The 19,332-nt window shown below is 42.1% G+C and overlaps 1 protein-coding gene across 2 annotated transcripts in view; it reads right to left on the bottom strand.

Annotated features, from left to right (window-relative positions):
• vps8 (VPS8 subunit of CORVET complex) overlaps window positions 1-19,332 on the bottom strand; it is a 543,230-nt gene that overhangs the window by 463,488 nt on the left and 60,410 nt on the right. For both annotated transcript variants that reach the window (XM_060827508.1, XM_060827507.1), the window contains 2 exons: window positions 8,300-8,374; window positions 4,261-4,296 (listed from right to left, as the gene is read on the bottom strand). In XM_060827508.1, the coding sequence (XP_060683491.1) occupies window positions 4,261-4,296; window positions 8,300-8,374 (111 nt within the window). The remainder of the gene's footprint in view (window positions 1-4,260; window positions 4,297-8,299; window positions 8,375-19,332) is intronic.

Consider the following 19,332-nt stretch of genomic DNA (forward strand, 5'->3'; position numbering starts at 1 on the left):
GCCAACACCTCCTCCTTGTGAATCTCAATCCCACCTAGTCTAGTCACTATTCTCCATGACAGCGTTGTCTTTTTCCAGTATGAATACCGATAAAAAATATTAATTTGCCGCTTCTCCTATCTCCTCAGACTCCACGCACAATTTTCCACTACTGCTCTTGATTGGCTCTAATCTTAATCTCATCATTCTTTTATTCCTGATATACAATAGAAAGCTTTAGGACTTTCCTTGATCCTATCTGCCAACAATTTCTCTTGTCCCATTCTGGCTCTTCTTAGTTCTCTCTTTAGGTCTTTCCTGGCTAATTGAAACTCTGAAGCACCCTAACTGAGCCTTCACATCTCATCCTAACATAAGCATTCTTCTTCATCTTAACAAGAAATTCAACTTCTTTAGTAAACCATGTCTCCCTCACTCGATCACTTCCTCCCTGCCTGACAGGTATACACTTATCAAGTATACGCAGTAGCAGTTCCTTGTATAAGCTCCACCTTTCAATTGTGCCCATCCCTGCAGTTTCCTTGCCGATTCTATGCATCCTAAATCTTGCCTAATTGCATCGCATCATAATTGCCATTCCCCCAGAATAACTCTTGCCTTGCAGTGTATACCATTCCTTTTCCATCGTTAAAGTAAACATAACTGAATTGTGGTCACTATCACCAAACAGCTCACTGACCTCCAAATCTAACACCTGGCCAGGTTCATTACCCAGTACCAAATCCAATGTGGCCTCGCTCCTCGTTGGCCTGTCGACATATTGTGTCAGGAAGCTGTCCTGTACACACTGGACAAAAGCTGACCCAACAAAATATATGAACTAGAGTATTTCTAGTCAATATTTGGAAAGTTGAAGTCCCCCATAACAACTACCCTGTTACTCTCGCACCTATCCAGAATCATCATCAATCCTTTCCTCCACATCTCCAGAACTATTTGGAGGCCTATAGAAAACTCCCAAGAGGGTGACCTCTCCTTTCCTGTTTCTAATCTCAGCCCATACTACCTCAGTAGACGGGTCTTCAAACGTCCTTTCTGCTACCGTAATATTGTCCTTGACTAACAATGCCACAACTCCCTCTTTTACCATCTTCCCTGTTCTTAGTGAAAAATCTAAATCTCAGAACCTGCAACAACCATTGCTGTCCCTGCTCTATCCATGTCTCCAAAATGGCCACAACGTTGAAGTTCCAGGTCACAACCCAAGCTGCAAGTTCACCCACCTTATTCCAGATGCTCTTGGCGTTGATGTAGACAGACTTCAAACCACCTTTCTGCTTGCCAGTGAACTGATGAGACCTTGAAACAATATTTCTGACCTCACTACTCTCAAGCTCCTGGACACTGGGACTAAAATTTAAGTTCCCATCCCCTGCTGAATTAGTTAAAACCCTCCCGAAATGCATTAGCAAATATCCCTCCCCAAGATATTGGTACCCCTCTGGTTCAGGTGTAGACCATCCTGTTTGTAGAGGTCACACCTACCCCACAATGATCCCCAATTATCCAGGTATCCGAAACCCTCCATCCTGCAAAATCCTGTAGCCACGTGTTCAACTCCTCGCTTTGTTAGCATGCGGCACGGGCAACAAACCAGAGGTAATTACTCTTTGTTCTAGCTCCAAGCTTCCACCCTAGCTCCCTGAACTTCTGCCTTAATCCCCATCCCTTTTCCTACCTATGTCATTGGTGCCTCTGTGGACTACGACTTGGGGCTGCTCCCCCTCCCCCTCAATTCTGAAAACATCATCCGAGACATCAGAAACCCTGGCACCTGAGAGGCAATACACCAATCATGAGTCTCTCTCATTCCCACAGAACCTCCTATCTGTCCCCCTAACAATAGAGTCCCCAGTGACTAATGCTCTGCTCCTCTCTCCCCTTCCCTTCAGAGCAACAAGGACAGACTCTGTGCCACGGACCTGCACCCCATGGCTCTTGTAACTTCTGACTTTGTCAGCCTCAGTCCAACACCAGCACCTCCACATCATTTGAATTGTTTGAATATGCTACGGTGTCGGATATGGATAGACTCCTAATAATAACTTAGGATAGATTTTCAGAAAGAAACATGATTTTGTAATGTAATACAGAGACAACAATAGGCCATTCAGCCCATCGAGTGTGCCCCACCATCCGATACAATTGTGGCTGATCATCTACTTTAATGTCTCTTTCTATACTATCCCCATATTCCTTTACATCATTGTTACTTAAAAAACTGTCGATTTTTACTTTAAACCTACTCAGTTGGAGATTCCTCAGCTCTCTGGAGTAGAGAATTCCAATGAATCATAACCGGCTGAGTAATAATACATACAGCATAATGGAGGTAACATCAATGTGAGATAAGAATTAGTCTTCATAAGGACTGTGCAGTGGTCATTTATACTGAAACTGTCATGAGCAGGTGTATCTGCTACGACTGATAGTAAGAGCAACAAGAAGTTGGCTCCAGTTGGTTCCCTCACCACCTACTCCAGAGCCTGTCCTGTAGCTGGCCAGAGAAACACAAACTAGTCGCAGGAGCTAGTCATTCCACCTACGAGTATGCTCTGCTATTATGGTCATGGTTAACCTTCTCTTCCAATGCCATATTTTTGCTTTCTCCCCATACCCCCAATGCTCTTACAATCTAAAAACATATCTACCTCTTGATAAAAACCAAAAGAACAGCAGATGCTGTAAATCAGAAACAAAATTAGAAATTGCTGGAAAAGCTCAGCAGGTCTGGCAGCTTCTGTGAAGAGAAATCAGAGTTAATGTTTCGGGTCTGCAGTAGTATAGGTCTAGATAGTGTGGGAGATGACATTAAACTGGATGATCAGCCATGATTGTACTGAATGGTGGGGAACACTCAATGGGCCAAATGGCCTGTTGTCATTTCTGTACTACATTCGCATCACATTATAAAACAACTGAGCAAGTCTGGCAGTATCTGGGAGGAGAAATGAAAGTTAACGTTTCAGGTCAGGCGACCCTTTCTCAGAAGCACATGGCAGGACTGTTCTATGAAGAGAGATTATTTTGACTGATTCTGTATTCATCAGTGCTGTGAAGGATGAGAGACGATCTGATTGAAATGTGGAAAATTTTAACCGGGCTCCTTAAACTAGACGCAGGATGGATTTTTACCTTTGTTGGAGAGTCTAGAGCCAGGACACAATCTTTGGACATGGGGTAAACTAATTAGAACTGACATAACTAAACATTTCTTAATAAGATCAGAAGATCTATAGCAGAATTAGGCCATTCAACCCATTGAATTTGCACTTACTGCAGTTACTACATTTGTCTTTATATTGCAATGTTAATGGTTGTGTCTGAGATATTGTCCGTATGATTCACGAGAAAGATTATGTAAATCTGTTGCTCAAATAGTCTGTAGGACAACTCTCTCAATTTTGGCACAAGACACCAGATTCAAAGGACTTTGCAGGACCAAAGTGACAGTGATGACCATTGTCATTTCTTGTGTCTTGTTGACACTGGGTGGTCTGTCTGGTTTCATTACTTTGTCCAACTGAGTGACATGATGAGCCATTTGAGAGAGGATGGAAGGCCAGATCAGGAGAAAAAGGCAGATTTCCTTGCCTAAAGGACACTGGTGAAACAGACAGGTTTTTACAACATTGAAAATCATTTCATGGGCACCGTTATATTAACTAATAGAATTTAAATTTCACCATCTGCCATGATGGGATTCAAATCCAGAACATCAGCCTATATCTTTGGACAATAATACATTGGTAATACATCATTACTCCACCGCAACCTCCCCTCTTAATAAAACTTAAAAGGTGATCCATGCAAAAGTGAATTGTGACGTGGAGCAAATGACATGACAGGCCAAATGGTCTATTCTGATCCAGTTCTTTTTAAAGTTCCCTTTTCAGAGCAAAGAGTTAATAAAGCAAAGAATGTGACTGAACAGAACTTAACAGACGAAGAGTAATCTGCACATTGCTGTGCTGACAAGAGTTTACGTCTAAATGAGTGATCAGAGTAAGAACTAGTCTATCATGCTGCTACTTGAATGCCAATTCAGATGGAATTGGTATAGGTCAAGGCATAAATAGACAGGGATGTGAGAGACTTTAGGATGTGAAGGCAGGAGGACAGTTTATTAGTAAACTAACAAGACAAGCTGTTTGAATGTGTCAGAGCAAGCTGACTGTTAAGTTTTAATGGAAAAACTCCACATGAGATGGCGATCTGCCTCTCACTCAAAATAGCATTGCACAATTGTAACTTGCTTACCTCCCGCCAAGTCCTCAGAGTAATCACATGCACTGACTGGAAGAGAAGGGACAAAAAACAGTCAATACATTTGTCATGTAATACGGAAGGTTTCCACTGAATTCAGTAAAATAAGACACAATTTCCAAATCTTGCATCTTAACAACATAGAGTCACAGAGGTGTACAGCATTGAAACAGATACTTTAGTCCAACTCATCCATGCCAACCAGATATCCTGAATTAATCTACTCCCAATTGCCAGGATTTGGCCCATATCTCTCTCAACCCTTACTACTCATATACTCATCCAGATATCTTTTAAATGTTGTAATTGTATCAGCCTTGACCAGTTCCTCTGGCAGCTCATTCCCTACACATATCCCTTCGGTCCTTTTTAAATCTTTCCCCCTCACCTTAAACCTATGCCCTCTGGTTTTGGACTCCACCCCCTCCAATTCCCCGACCCCCACCGTGGGGAAAAGGCCTTATGTCCGGAGATACTCGAAATCAAACGGATTCACCGCTGAGTCAGACAGCAGTGCAGGTTTATTTCTCCATTTGATTCACTTCCCATGTTGTCACTACCTTTGTCTCTCTTCCTCATTTTTAAAGTTCCATTGCATTGATTTTTGTTTTCCCAAAATACAAAATAATGAAACAGTTTATCAAACAATAATTACTGCTCCTAGAATTTGAGGAAATCAGCTCCAACACTGAAAATACCTCAAAAGAAGGAGCCACAACTTTTTCCTGTCCTCCATCTTGGATTATCCAGAGCCTTCAGAATCAAAAGGTTCTGTCTCCTGGGGTTCTGAATCATGGAAATACTGGGAGCAGTAGCTAAAAGGTATGTCAGCCATTAGTAGATGGAGAAGTCTAGATTGTATGACCTAAGGACTACTCAGCCTCAAAACTGTGTGAAATCTGGTAGTTGGATTGTCTTCTCCTTCAGTCCTCTTGTAAAAGAGCAAGTGAGAGTGCGAAAGGTAGAGGCAAGGTTACTAGTTGTGCAACTGGGGAAATCCCAGGCTAGTTGTGGCAGGTGCACAGGTCAGTATTTCAGCATAAAGCAGAAACAAACGTCATACTGACTACAGTAACAGGAGCCAGCTTTAAACTTGTTCAATGTTTTTAATCACTGCCAGAAGACAGAGAAAGGCATTCGAAATTTTTCCCAAGAGGTACAATTCCCCAACAGTGGAGATTCCCCACCCCCAGCCCAACAAAGGGATTCCTCCTCTACTCTCTCTGAATGGACACTGAGATACAACAGGAAGTGAATACGGAAGGACCAGTGGAGGAAAGAAGCTGAATATACCTCATGCAGTATCATGAGTTTAATAACAAGAAAGTCTTGTAACATCGGCACAGCCTGACTGTGATGCCTTACCCAGAGTCCCGTGTACTGTTTTGGTCCCTTTATTTAAAAAATGATATACTGACATTGGTTCCAGTTTAAATGGGGTTCACCTACCTGATTCCCACAACAAAGGGGGTGATATACCAACAAGTACCTGAACAGATTAAGACTCGATTCATTAGACTTTTGAAGAATGAAACATATTAGATTGTGAGGGAGATCGACAGGGTGAATTTTGGGAATAAACAAAAGAACTGTGGATACTGGAGATCTAAAACAAAATCAAATTGCTGGAGGAATTGAGATGGTCTGGCAGCCCCTTTAGGGAGAAAACAGAATTAATAGTTTATGTCCAGTAATCATTTTGTCAGAACTGTAAAGTGTTATTCTCTGCACAGACATTGCCAGACCTTTTGTACTTCTCTAGCACGCTTTGGTTTTGATTTACATGCTGAGAAGATATTTCCACTGGTGAAGGAATATTGAACTAAAGGGACATGGTTACAGTACGGGGACATTCATTTAAAACCAAGATACAAAAGAGTTCAGTCTGTCAGAGGGTGGTGATGCATGAATTTCACTACCCAGAGTGTGTTGTGGGGGCAGAATTGACAGCTGAAAGAAGCTGGCAAAAAAGAGGAACAGAGGTCTTGGGCAAATAGACTGTAATCCTGTTGAAAGGTGGGGCAGGCTTGAGAAACTGAATAATCTACTTCTGATTTGCCCTCATTCTATAGTGGCCTGACAGTCATTACTTCAGCATAGAAAGGAGTTGCATGGGGACCTGGGAAATTTAAAACTGCTGTGGAACGCCTCTATGTCTGGAAGTCTCCAATTAAATTTACCAACTAAATTGGATAATTCAAAGGGGTGCACTGAAATTAAGTAAAATATTTACTCAGATCTAATTAGATGCTATTCAATTGACTCCAGACTTAGCTCACACACATCCAACTACACCTCCACCAGACCACTTCTCAGGCCTTCACCCAACAGCTCCCAGGACTCCTTACCCCACACGCTCCCCCCATTTCTCTATACCACCGGACATGACTCTGCCACCCCCCCAACCTCTGTATACCACTAGATACGCCTCTTCCCCCTCCACCACCACCACCACTTCTCCATGCCATTGGAGGCAATACTCCAACCTCAGGCTTCGTACCCGACCTTCCTTCCTAATACACTCTCCATTCCCCCATTCCACATGACTCATCCATCCCTGCTGCTTGACACAGATTTCTCCCAACCAACCCCAAACTACCCTAAAAATACTGCATTACTTCCCTAACTACCTTGAGCCCTGGCACCCTGTCTACCCAGCATACAACTCACTACTCATCTGGCATCTTATTCCCTGGTACCCTACCCCATAACCAGCTGTCATTGCTATCTGACTTATCTTGCACCCCTAACCCCTTACCCATCTGACATCCTACCCTCCATGCATCCTAACATCACACTTACATTATGTACTCACTGTTTGACAACAACAATCAAGATGTCTCTCTGGACGCTTAAATTTCAGACTGCAGCAGATGACTGCTGTGAAAAGGGAACCTAATTTGGCTTCTCCTTTCAATTCTGCAGTACTTGTCAATGGAAGTACAACTGCACATTTCTGAGGGAGCCTGGAATAGAACTCCACTCTACCCCACCCCCCTCCAGAATTGCGGAGCTCCCTCTTTCCAAGGGTAAGAAGAGGCAGAGTAGCAATCAGCATAAGAATGCCACCTCTCAGAAATCTTGTCCTTTATTTATTGATGCCAGCCAAGCACTGCTCACTCTCCAAAACTGGGCTGTCAACTTGTCAGACAGCTAGTACTTAAAGATCCGTTTCCATCAGTGAAAAGTCCTGATGAAAATAATTGCCTCCACACCTTGTCCACAAGGGCAGTAGTAGTAAGGAATAATTATCAAGTTTTAAACAAAAGAAGACAGAATAAAGTTGAGCAAGTTAAATGACCAAACATTATACTGAAAATATATATATAGGGAAGAAACAGCAAAGTCCGGGTGCATATTTTTTTAATGTATATTAACAATACTATAATAAAGCTACTTCTGGTGTCTGAAGTATCTTCATTATTCCAATGCACACATTTATTTCTGCATATAGAGGTGAGGAAAAAATGTAATATCCAGCAAGACAGCAATTGTACCTTGCCTCACAGCAGTCTATAAATAGATAAAATAAACCAAGTATAGGGAGTAAATTAAGCAAACATGAAATGCATCAGAATAGACAATGACCAAATAGTAGAATATAACTGGAAGCCTAAAAGGCATTTGAATTTAATCAACATTATGTAAGACACTTTCCCCTTTGCAATCAGAGTCCAGCCAACAAAATGATTTAAAGATGTGATTCAGTTCCTATTTCAATCAATGCCCAAATTGTATATTCCAGCAGAGCGCCGTGACAGATTTCCCCACTATCAGCCTTATCTGTGAAGATGAACAACACAACTTCCAGGGACTAACGGCGGGGGTTCAACTTTTTCATGGTGGAAAAGATCAATGAAATGTCCCAAAAGGCGCAATCCTTTTAAAAGAAATTCATTGCATCTTTTGCTGAATAAAACATGCGCTCGTGCTGTTTCATAAATATGCAGAAGCTTACCTCATGCTCTGATGCTTACATTATAATTATATTTCCTGAATAAATTCTGAATAGTGAGGAAGATGTATATGTTACCTTGGTTCCCAGATAGATAATTTGTCCTCCATAGCCACTGACTGACTGGTAGCATGCCTTTTCTCCAACCAGAGCCTTTGAGAAATAAACAATATTTTAATTTAAATTATTTTTCAAAATAACTTAGCATATAACAAATAATGTTTTAACTTGTTTGAGAAACCCTCAAAAGATTGGACAATAATAATCATAATTATTCCGTTCTGAAGGGCACTGTGGATCTACCGACAGCACATGGACTGCAGCGGTTCAAGAAGGTAGCTCACCGCCACCTTCTCAAGGGCAACTAGGGACGGGCAAGAAATGATCAGGCAGTGACACCCACCTGCCATGAGTGAACAAACGCAAATAAACAGACAACATTAAGTGACACCACCACTTATTTCAGCTTTCCAATAAACTTAACATGGGAACGACTGACCAAACTTGGACAGAACACAGCCAGTACAGCCAGGCAGAGAGGACCACTCAGAGCGTGTAAACTGACCACCTGGTCAGCTAAGAACATAATTTCGTTCGGCAGAGTAGGCCATTTGGTGCCTCGAGTCTGTCCCGTTATTTGGCAAGAACACAGTTGATCTGATTGTGGCCTCAATATCCAAAACGTTGACTCTCCTGCTCCTTGGATGCTGCCTGACCTGTCCTTTTCCAGCACAAGACTGGGTTCGACTCTGATCTCCAGCACCTGCAACCTTCATTTTCTCCTTCAGCCCATCATGTCGATGTTGGTTAAAAAAAAACAAATACCTAGCTATTATCATCCCATCTTCTAGCGTTTGGCTCATGACCTTGCATTTCTGCATCGCAAGTGCACATCCAAATACTACGTAAATGTTATGAGGGTTTCTGCTTCCACTATCCTTACAGACAATGAGTTCCAGATCCCCACACCTTCTGAATGAAAAAAACCCTTCCTCACACCTCTTCTAAACCTTCGACACTTTCGCTTAAATCTATGTCTTTTGGTTGTTGATAATCCAAGGGGAAAGGTTCCTTCCTAACTATCCTATCTGGGCCCCACATAATTTTATATATCTCACTCATGTCTCCTTTCAATCTGCACTGATCAAAGGAAAACATCCCCAATCTGTCCAATCTCTCTTCATTAAGGTCCGAGGAGTGTTCCTTCATCCCAGGAATCAACTCATTGAACCTTCGCTGAAGGGTTTCTAATACAATTATGGTTCTTTCTTTCTTAAATAAGGATACTAAAACTGTACACAGTCCTCTAGATGTCATCTCATTAGCACCATGTACTTTTGTAGCAAAGCCTCACTATTTTCTACCCAAGTCTTCTCGTATTATGAACTCAGCTGTGGATAAGTCAGATCCTAGGGTGAAACCTAGCTTGTTAGATCAACACTTTTATTTTTGTAATTTGCTTTACCACGATGGTCAGTCACTGGATATATTTACAAGAGACAATGTTGCTTTTAACAAAAGATCAGAAGATAATTACACAAAACAAAAAAAGCAATCTCAAGTTGGAAAGATCATATCACAAACAGCAAAACAAATTTGCCCTGAAACATTCTCTGCAGACCCTTAAGCCCAGTGAAGTCATAGAGTCATAGAGATGTACAGCATGGAAACAGACCCATGCCGACCAGATATTCTGTCCCACCTGGCAGCACCCAGCCCATATCCCTCCAAACACTTCCGATTCATATACCCATCCAAATGCCTTTTAAACATTGCAATTGTACCAGCCTCCATCACTTTCTCTGGCCGCTCATTCCATACACGTACCACCATCTGTGTGATACAGTTGCCCCTTAGGTCACTTTTATATCTTTCCCTTCTTACCCTAAACCTATGCACTCTAGTTCTGGAATCCCCCACCCCAGGGGAAAGACTGTCTATTTTAACCTATCATGCCCCTCATGATCTTATAAACCTCAATAAGATGACCCCTCATCCTCCGACGCTACAGGGAAAACAGCCCTATTCAACCTCTCCCTATAATTCAAATCCTCCAACCCTGGCAACATTCTTGTAAATCTTTTCTGAACCCTTTCAAGTTTCACAACATCTTTCCGATAGGAAGGAGACCAGATTTGCATGCAAAATTCCAACAGTGGCCTCACCAATGTCCTGTACAGCTGCCACATGACCTCCCAACTCTTGTACTCAATACTTTGACCAATAAAGGAAAGCATACCAAACATCATCTTCACTATCTTATCTACCTGTGACTCTACTTTCAAGGAGCTATGAACCTGCACTCCAAGGTCTCTTTGTTCAGCAACACTCCCCAGGACCTTTCTATTAAGTGTATAAGTCCTGCTAAGATTTGCTTTGCCAAAATGCAACATCTCACGTTTATCGTATCACTATTATCTTCAATCTTTCTTCTCGGGAGGACATTATGAAGCTGGAGACAGTTCAGAAGAATGTTGACGGGAATGGAGGGCTTGAGTTAAAAGGAGAGGCTGGATAGGCTGGGAGTTTTTCACTAAAGCATAGAAGCTGAGGGGTGACCTTTTAGAGGTTTGTAAAGTCATGAGGGGTATAGATAAGATGAATGGCAGGTGGCCTTTTCCAAAGATTGAGGATTTCAAGACTGGGGACATGTTTTTAAGGTGACAGGAGAAAGATTTAAAGAAGACATGGGGGCACATTTTTACACAGAGTGGTTCGTGTGTGGAATGAACTTCCAGAGGAAGTGGTAGGTGCAGGTATAGTTACAATATTTAAAAGACATTTAGATAAGTACATGAATAAGGAATGTTTGGAGGGATATGGGCCAGGGGCAGGGGCAAACTAGATTAGTTTGGGATTATGGTCAACACGGACTGGTGGAACCTAAGGGTCTGTCCCATGCTGCATGACTTAATGACTGACCAGGTTACAAACGTTTCTTCACAGTGACTTTCCACACATTCAAAAACAAAAGTCTCTCTGCCTCTCCCCAACAGAAAGGCACAGGCTAACTCATCCATATTTCTTACAGAAATCTGAAGTAAAAACTCAGATGGAGACTGCCCAGCATGTTATGTGTGGGAATTGTGGACACTTCATGTGACCTAGATGAACACATGCCCAAGAACTGTCACCAACTGCAGAAATTTCAGCTGAGAGCTCAAGGAGTGATTGTAGTGACAATGGTACATCTGTGAGGCACAGGGTAATGTGAACAGCAGATTTGGAAAAGTAGTCACACAGCACGATAGAGGTACACAAGCATATGGAGGCCATGTGACCACCAGGCTGTGCAAAATAACCCAGTAGGTGGTGCAGTTCAACAAGACTATTTACACAAATCATTTTTGCATTATGGATGCAATTCAGGGCAATGGTTTCACAGAGATATGCAAAAAGAGCCAAGCTGATGGAACTGCAGATAGCTCTGTTACACAGGAAGGGAGAAAGTGCAACAGGAGCAGTCGTAAGGGATTTGTTAGGTGGAGAACAGACAGTGTTATTGCAACCGTAGACGTGACACTTTTCCAGTGCAGCATGATCAGTCAAAGGTCATAGTCCATATTGGTATCCAAGGGCATGGGTAGGAAGAAGGTTGTGAAAAAGAGGAACTGGCTCACACTTATATGATCTCTGACTTATTGGTTAGAAGATACTGCTTACAGCAACTGATGACTGAAATAAACTTGTCTTTCTTCAGGTTTGAGGGTGTATTTTAAAGCACAGAGAGAATGACAGCACCCTCCTTTTTTGTAAGCCTGTTGGTTTATGCCAAAATACTCTCAGGCTATTTCAAATAGTAAAATTAGCCAGTCAGCTACCTCGGAGCCAATCACATAGTTGTTGACAGGCCTTTGTCATTGACAACTGGTCACTGTTCCACAGATCAATCAGCTATTTGTGGCTGGCCAAATTCCATTTTGTACACACTCAGTTCTAAATTGTCTGTAGTAAACATTCTCTATTGCTTGAACAACCAACAATATAAACAGCACTTGCAATAAGTGGAGGTTAACTTGCTTTTAAGAAAGACAGTAATGATTTCAACAATTTTTTTTAAAAGTATTTCCTGCTCAGTTCGCAATCAAAACAAAAGAGATACGGTCTTTTTTGTTAACAACCTTTTTTTAAAAAATGTCTATTAAAACTTTTACTATCTGTTTTTACGCCTGCAGCTAGTTTTCTTTCATACTCTAACATTTCTCTCATTCATTTTCTGTCAATATTTGCTATTTTTATATCCTGTTCCATATTCTGACCTGCCACCCATCTATGCACAACTATCTGAAAAGTCACATCATTTCAAAATGTTCTCTTTCTCACAACAACTAATTCTCTCTCCACAGATGTTGCCAGACCTACTGACTGTCCCCAGCATGTTTGTTGCATAACAACTTGCTTTTTTCTTCAAGTGTGGTACTATTTGGAGCTGTATTAGGTTAGTGAACCAAAGATGGTGCCTCCTCCTCCAAGGTCTTCAAAGGCATAGACACCAATGGTCGACAATTAAAATTGTGCACTCACAAGAGCTGATTCAGAGGAGCAGAGATTATATTGAAGGATTGTGGAGCTAGAGAAGGGATAGATGGGAGAAGGTCATGAAGAGATTTGAAAACAAAAATTAGATTTTTGAAATCAAGACATTGGCGGACCAGTCGGTCATATAGGTCAATGAACACAAGGAACATACCCTGCTGTGAGATCAGAGATGAGCAGTCGTTTTCAATGACTTCAACATTAAAGGAAGGTTGACTATAAGACACCAGTTCTGAGTGCATTGAAATGTCTTTGTTACCTCGAAACTGAAGTTATCAAAACAGGTTTGAGCAGCAGCTGAGCTAAACTGAGGTGAAGTTGGGTGATACTATAGACACTAAACCATATAGTTTTAATGATGGCACAAAAATACGAGGTTGGAAACTCATCACCAGATCAAACGTGAAATCAAAAATTGTGACAAATTGTCAGGGGCAGGGCTGAAGACAGGAATGGAGTTATGGAGTGAGCACCAAAATCAATTACTCCAATTTTCCAAATGTTTAAAACTAAGAAGATTTCTGCTCATCCTGTCGTGAATGTCAGATGAGCAGTCTGAAAAATTAGCAACAGTGAAGAAGTTGCAAAGGGTATCGGTGAGGTGGAGCTGGGCGTGTCAGCGTATGTATGAAAACTAGCAATGTGCTTTGAACAATGGAAATAAGGGGCTGCATGTGATGAGAAATGGGAGGCAGCCCAAGGCCAAAATCTTTAACATCAGAGGAGCAAGAAGAGAAGCCACTGCATGTGATCTTTTGGCCAGGATTTAATGGATAAAAATGGGATGGGGTGAGAGCAGTAAGGCCTAGCTAGTCGAGAGTGGCAAGGCTTTGGTGGAAGATGGCGCGAAAGACTGCAGGCAAGTCGAGAAGAACAATGATGAAAGAATGGATCTGTAGATAGAACTGAACAAACAGGATGCAAGGAAAAGCTATGGAGGGCTTTTAACATAACATTAGGCACCACTTAAAAAAACAATAAAAATATTTAACTTTTCACAAGTCACCAAACAGGAAATTTTATAAAAGCTATTGAAACAACCAGAAAGCACAACACTGAGCAAGCAGAAAATAAGCTGTACTTAAACTGGCATGATAAGATGAATCTTAAAAATCAGTTTTAATGTTCTAAAATATGACTAACAGAATGTCATTCATAACTTAGCAACAACAGTTGCTACACTAACTATCACGCTCTGTAACACAATCCATCATCCCAACAAATGTAATATACATCAACACTGCTTACAGAAATATACTAAACAGCATTATGCAAACTTTATTCTTTGATGTACATCATTTATCATTTCTCATGTCCTCATCATGTCTCTCAGAATGTTACTGCTAGTATTCCTTTTGAAGTACAGTGACTATTATTATGTAGGTCATTGCAGTAGCTATCAAGTAAAAAGTGAGGTCTGCAGATGCTGGAGATCAGAGCTGAAAATGTGTTGCTGGTTAAAGCACAGCAGGTCAGGCAGCATCCAAGGAACAGGAAACTCGACGTTTTGGGCCCGAAGGGCTCCGGCATGAAACGTCGAGTTTCCTGTTCCTTGGATGCTGCCTAACCTGCTGTGCTTTAACCAGCAACACATTTTCAGCATTGCAGTAGCTAGCTTATATACAGTGAGGACCCACAAATAACATTCAGATAAATGAACTGTTAACCTGTTTTGGCAGGGTTAGTGTTGAAGAAGGAATATTGAGACATCAGAGGACATAACATCTTTTCATAATTTTTTCCTGCCAACCTGTGCAAATTACAGGCAAATCTTCCACGTGCAAGGTAACAATATTGCAGTTGTTCATTTAAATGTTGATCTTATTTATTTGCTCACATCTTCAGACTTGACTCCAAATCTTTGAACAGAGTGGTAGAGAGAACTTTGTTGAGTTAACCTATAAATCCACATGAATTTCCAACTGGGATTAAAATGAGGTAAGGAGCTTTAACTTCGAAAGCAATACTCATATAAATGATTTAAGTTTGATTTTCATTTATTGTTATTCAAGAAAGTAGTCAAGTTAAAAACAAAAATTATTTAACTGCATAAACATACTCAGATTTGGCAGACAGTTTCTGTGAAAATGAATCTGCTAGCTGAACCAACATTAACCCTGAGGTCTTATTTGGAAATAGTGTGTGAGGATGACCATGCACCACAGTAAGAAAGACAAAGCAATGAGGTTTAGTCAATGATGGGAACGAAGCACAGGCTCTGAAGAGAAGAAAGGATGGAACCTGGGAAGACTAGGAGTGGTGAGACCAGGGGTAACAGGCGTCTTGCCTTTTTTTAAAATGTATGGAAAAACAAGTATATGTCTAAAAAAAGGGCGAAAGTGGCTATTGGAGATGCTGGAGATTAGAGTCAAGATTAGAGTGGCGCTGGAAAAGCATTGATGGTCAGGCAGCATCCAAGGAGCAGGAAAATCGACGTTTCGGGCAAAAGTTCTTCATTAAGAAGGGCTTTTGCCCAAAACATCGATTTTCTTGCTCCTCGGATGCTGCTTGACCTGCTGTGTTTTTCCAGCACCACTCTAATCTTTGTCTAAAACAGACCACTTCAGAATTTGAGTAATGTACCATCGACAGACTTAAAACGTATAAAAATCTGATGAATCATCGTTGAGTTAGTATTACCTCAGTCTTTTCTGAGATAAACTCTCCCAACGTTGGCTCAATAAATGATCGTTGACCTGTACTTGAGGCTCGTAAGATTATCCATAAATACCATAACAAAAGGTAAGAGAACTAGCAACTGAGCAGAGCTGACTCCGACTTTAGTTTCAGTAAAGCTAGGCGAATGGGCACATTATTTTTTATTTACCATCAAAGATGGCAGGCTGGTTACACAACATATACCAGAAACTATGCTACTCAGAACAATACTTCCCACGTACAAAAATTTCTCATTTTTTCAAAGCATTTTTAAAATATGCTTGACAGAATGGGTTTAATAAAAACAGTAGATGTTTGATATGAAGTGATGTGAAATTGATTCATACACAGTAAGCCTATTTATTTTTATTCAATAGTACACTGCATTAATCTTCATCCAAAAGATCAAAAAATACAAATTAAAACCCCAGAGATATCACCAGCTGAATACTTTTTCTCAAAATAGCTGTTTTCATTTCAAAAGTAACAAAAGGAGAGTCAAAGTATGCAGAATACTCATTTAAGTTCAATTACTAGATTTACAAAAAGCAATATTCTCGCAAACAAGTGAAAAAATAGAAGCCAGCGTTAAACAAAGAAAGATAAAGACCGGGTTTTTACAAATATAATTGAAGGAATCAAGTTGGTACTTATCATGGTTCATTTCTTGGCCTTAGAGCAAGAGCAGGGAGGGAAATTATGGACCACGATGCTTCTGCTTCTAGACCTAATCTCTCCCCCCCCAGAGGGTTTAATTGAATGCTCTTGTAAAATGCTTTACCTATGACAGGATTAATTGGTGACAGTCCTCCACCCATAATGTTTGCACCGGTGCCAGTCTGTAGCATTGGCTACACCTATATCAACTCAACCCTTAAGCAAACCCAGTTTCAATGTCCAGCTGGTTTGTGATCTGAGTATCATGAAGGTCAATGTCAAGAATCCAGATTAATATCATCATGCCTTCAAACTCAAGTATTCCCCTGTGTCATCTGCAATTAGCCATCATGACAAACTAAAGCATGGCTAACAGATTATTTGAGCTTACATCAGTGTGTTGGACTGATTTCACCTTCCAATATCTTTAGCTCACGCAGATCTCACTTTTAATTCATCCTCTATTGAATACATAGTGTCAGTATCTGAGCTTGCAGCTGAGAGTGCAAAATTACAAGACTACAACTGTTACGTACTAGAATGGAGGAAGACACAGCTTAAGACTTTAGTATGAGAAGCAAGAGTGGGACAAGCAAGTAATGCATGTTCACCCTTTCTGAAGCTGGTAAATCCAATCAGAACGTGGGATGTGGGGGCAATAGAATAGTAAGAGGACGAGGATTTGAAATGATGACAGTCATCTTCAATTGTTTCAGTGTCTTACTCGCCATAACCTTGGCTTAACAATCAGTGCAATCTCCTCTACATACACCAGGACACAGAGGCATGTCTTTCTCCCTTTAATTACCTCCTGCTGCCCTGGTTTATTCTGCAAGAGACAGAAATGTATCAGTGTGTGTCATTCAGTCTGATTGGGTGATCGGGCGACAATCACAAGATCAAATTGAGAGGTGCGATGCTTGTAGATGTAGTCAGTGAGTGCATATGAATATCAGGAATGACTCCGAATTGGTAGAAATTGTTCATATGTGAGTACATAGTGAATTGAGCAACGCCAGAGACTCTCAGTGACATTGCTTGGATGAGTTCTTTAAAAATTCATTGAAGAACTTGACCACTCATGAGGTTAAAAAATGTGTTGCTGGAAAAGCGCAGCAGGTCAGGCAGCATCCAAGGAGCAGGAGAATCGATGTTTCGGGCATAAGCCCTTCTTCAGGAATGTGGAGGGTGTGCCAAGCAGGCTAAGATAAAAGGTAGGGAGGAGGGAATTGGGGGAGGGGCGTTGGGAATGCAATAGGTGGAAGGAGGTTAAGGTGAGGGTGATAGGCCAGAGAGGGGGTGGGGGCAGAGAGGTCGGGAAGAAGATTGCAGGTCAAGAAGGCGGTGCTGAGTCCGAGGGTTGGGACTGAGATAAGGTGGGGGTGGGGTGGAAATGAGGAAGCTGGAGAATTCTGCATTCATCCCTTGTGGTTGGAGGATTCCTAGGCAGAACATGAGGCGCTCTTCCTCCAGGTGTCGTGTTGCCATGGTCTGGCGATGGAGGAGGCCAAGGACCTGCATGTCCTTGGTGGAGTGGGAGGGGGAGTTAAAGTGTTCAGCCACAGGACAGTTGGTTGGAACGGGTGACCCAGAGGTGTTCTCTGAAACGTTCCGCAAGTAGGTGGCCTGTCTCCCCAATGCAGAGGAGGCCACATCTGGTGCAGCGGATGCAGTAAATGATGTGTATGGAGGTGCAGGTGAATTTGTGACAGATATGGAAGGATCCCTTGGGGCCTTGGAGGGAAGTGAGGGGGGAGGAGTGGGCACAGGTTTTGCATTTCTTGTGGTTGCAGGGGAAGGTGCCGGGAATGGAGGTTCGGTTGGTGGGGGGGTGTGGACCTGACGAGGGAGTTGCGGAGGGAGTGGTCTTTCTGGAACGCTGATAGGGGATGGAAGGGAAATATATCCTTGGTGGTGGGGTCTGTTTGGAGGTGGCGGAAATGACGAAGGATGATACAATGTATCTGGAGGTTGGTGGGGTGGTAGGTAAGGACCAGTGGGGTTCTGTCATAGTGGCGATTGGAGGGGCAGGGTTCAAAGGCGGAGGAGCAGGAAGAGGAGGAGATGTGGTGGAGAGCATTGTCAACCACATCTGAGGGGAAATTGCGGTCTTTGAAGGAGGCCATCCGGGTTGTTCGGTATTGGAATTGGTCCTCCTGGGTGCAGATGCGGCGGAGGCGAAGGAATTGGGAATATGGGATGGCATTTTTACAGGGGGCAGGGTGGGAGGAGGTGTAATCTAGGTAGCTGTGGGAGTCGGTCGGTTTATAGTAAATGTCCGTGTTGAGTTGGTCGCCTGAGATAGAAATGGAGGGAGGAGTCTGAGATGAACCAGATAAATTTGAGGTCAGGGTGGAAGGTGTTAGTAAAGTGGATGAACTGTTCAACCTCTGCCTAGGAACCCTCCAACCACAAGGGATGAATGCAGATTTCTCCAGCTTCCTCATTTCCCCTCCCCCCCACCTTATCTCAGTCCCAACCCTTGGACTCAGCACCGCCTTCTTGACTGCAATCTTCTTCCTGACCTCTCTGCCCCCACCCCCTCTCTGGCCTATCACCCTCACCTTAACCTCCTTCCACCTATTGCATTCCCAACGCCCCTCCACCAAGTTCCTCCTCCCTACCTTTTATCTTAGCCTGCTTGGCACACCCTCCTCATTCCTGAAGAAGGGAATATGCCCGAAATGTCGATTCTCCTGCTCCTTGGATGCTGCCTGACCTGCTGCGCTTTTCCAGAAACAGTTTTCAGCTCTGATCTCCAGTGTCTGCAGTCCTCACTTTCTCCCACTCATGAGGTTACTTAACATTTTATAGCAGAGCATCCTGTTATTCTGAGATTGACTAAAGACACTATTTGCTCCTATTGCAGTTTTGAGTATTTGTCTGGTTGGTCTCCTGTCTTTCCTAAGAAAAACAAGTCTTCTTCATTACACCTTCTACACCAAGGTGTCTACTGCAGCATCCAAAATCCTTAGAGCTTGCTCCTAGTTATGTCATCCTTTTGACTTTCCAAAGTTAAAGAGCTCCTGCACAAGTGCCAAGATCTGCCCCAATCAAAATCCAACTCCTTTAGAGAGTCACAGACTAACTTGAACTGATGCTGGTAAGTCACAATTATGGTGTTTGAACCATTGAACAGACCAATTAGCACTGGATGCTCACAGTCATTCAAATCACCTAGCATCAAACTTGTTTGCTGCCTACATTTCGTAAAGACCATTTTTGTTCTTTTAGACTGGATTAAGAAAAGTGAGTAGATA

This window comes from Hemiscyllium ocellatum, chromosome 7 (genome assembly GCF_020745735.1).
Source record: "Hemiscyllium ocellatum isolate sHemOce1 chromosome 7, sHemOce1.pat.X.cur, whole genome shotgun sequence".
Lineage (NCBI taxonomy): Eukaryota > Metazoa > Chordata > Chondrichthyes > Orectolobiformes > Hemiscylliidae > Hemiscyllium > Hemiscyllium ocellatum.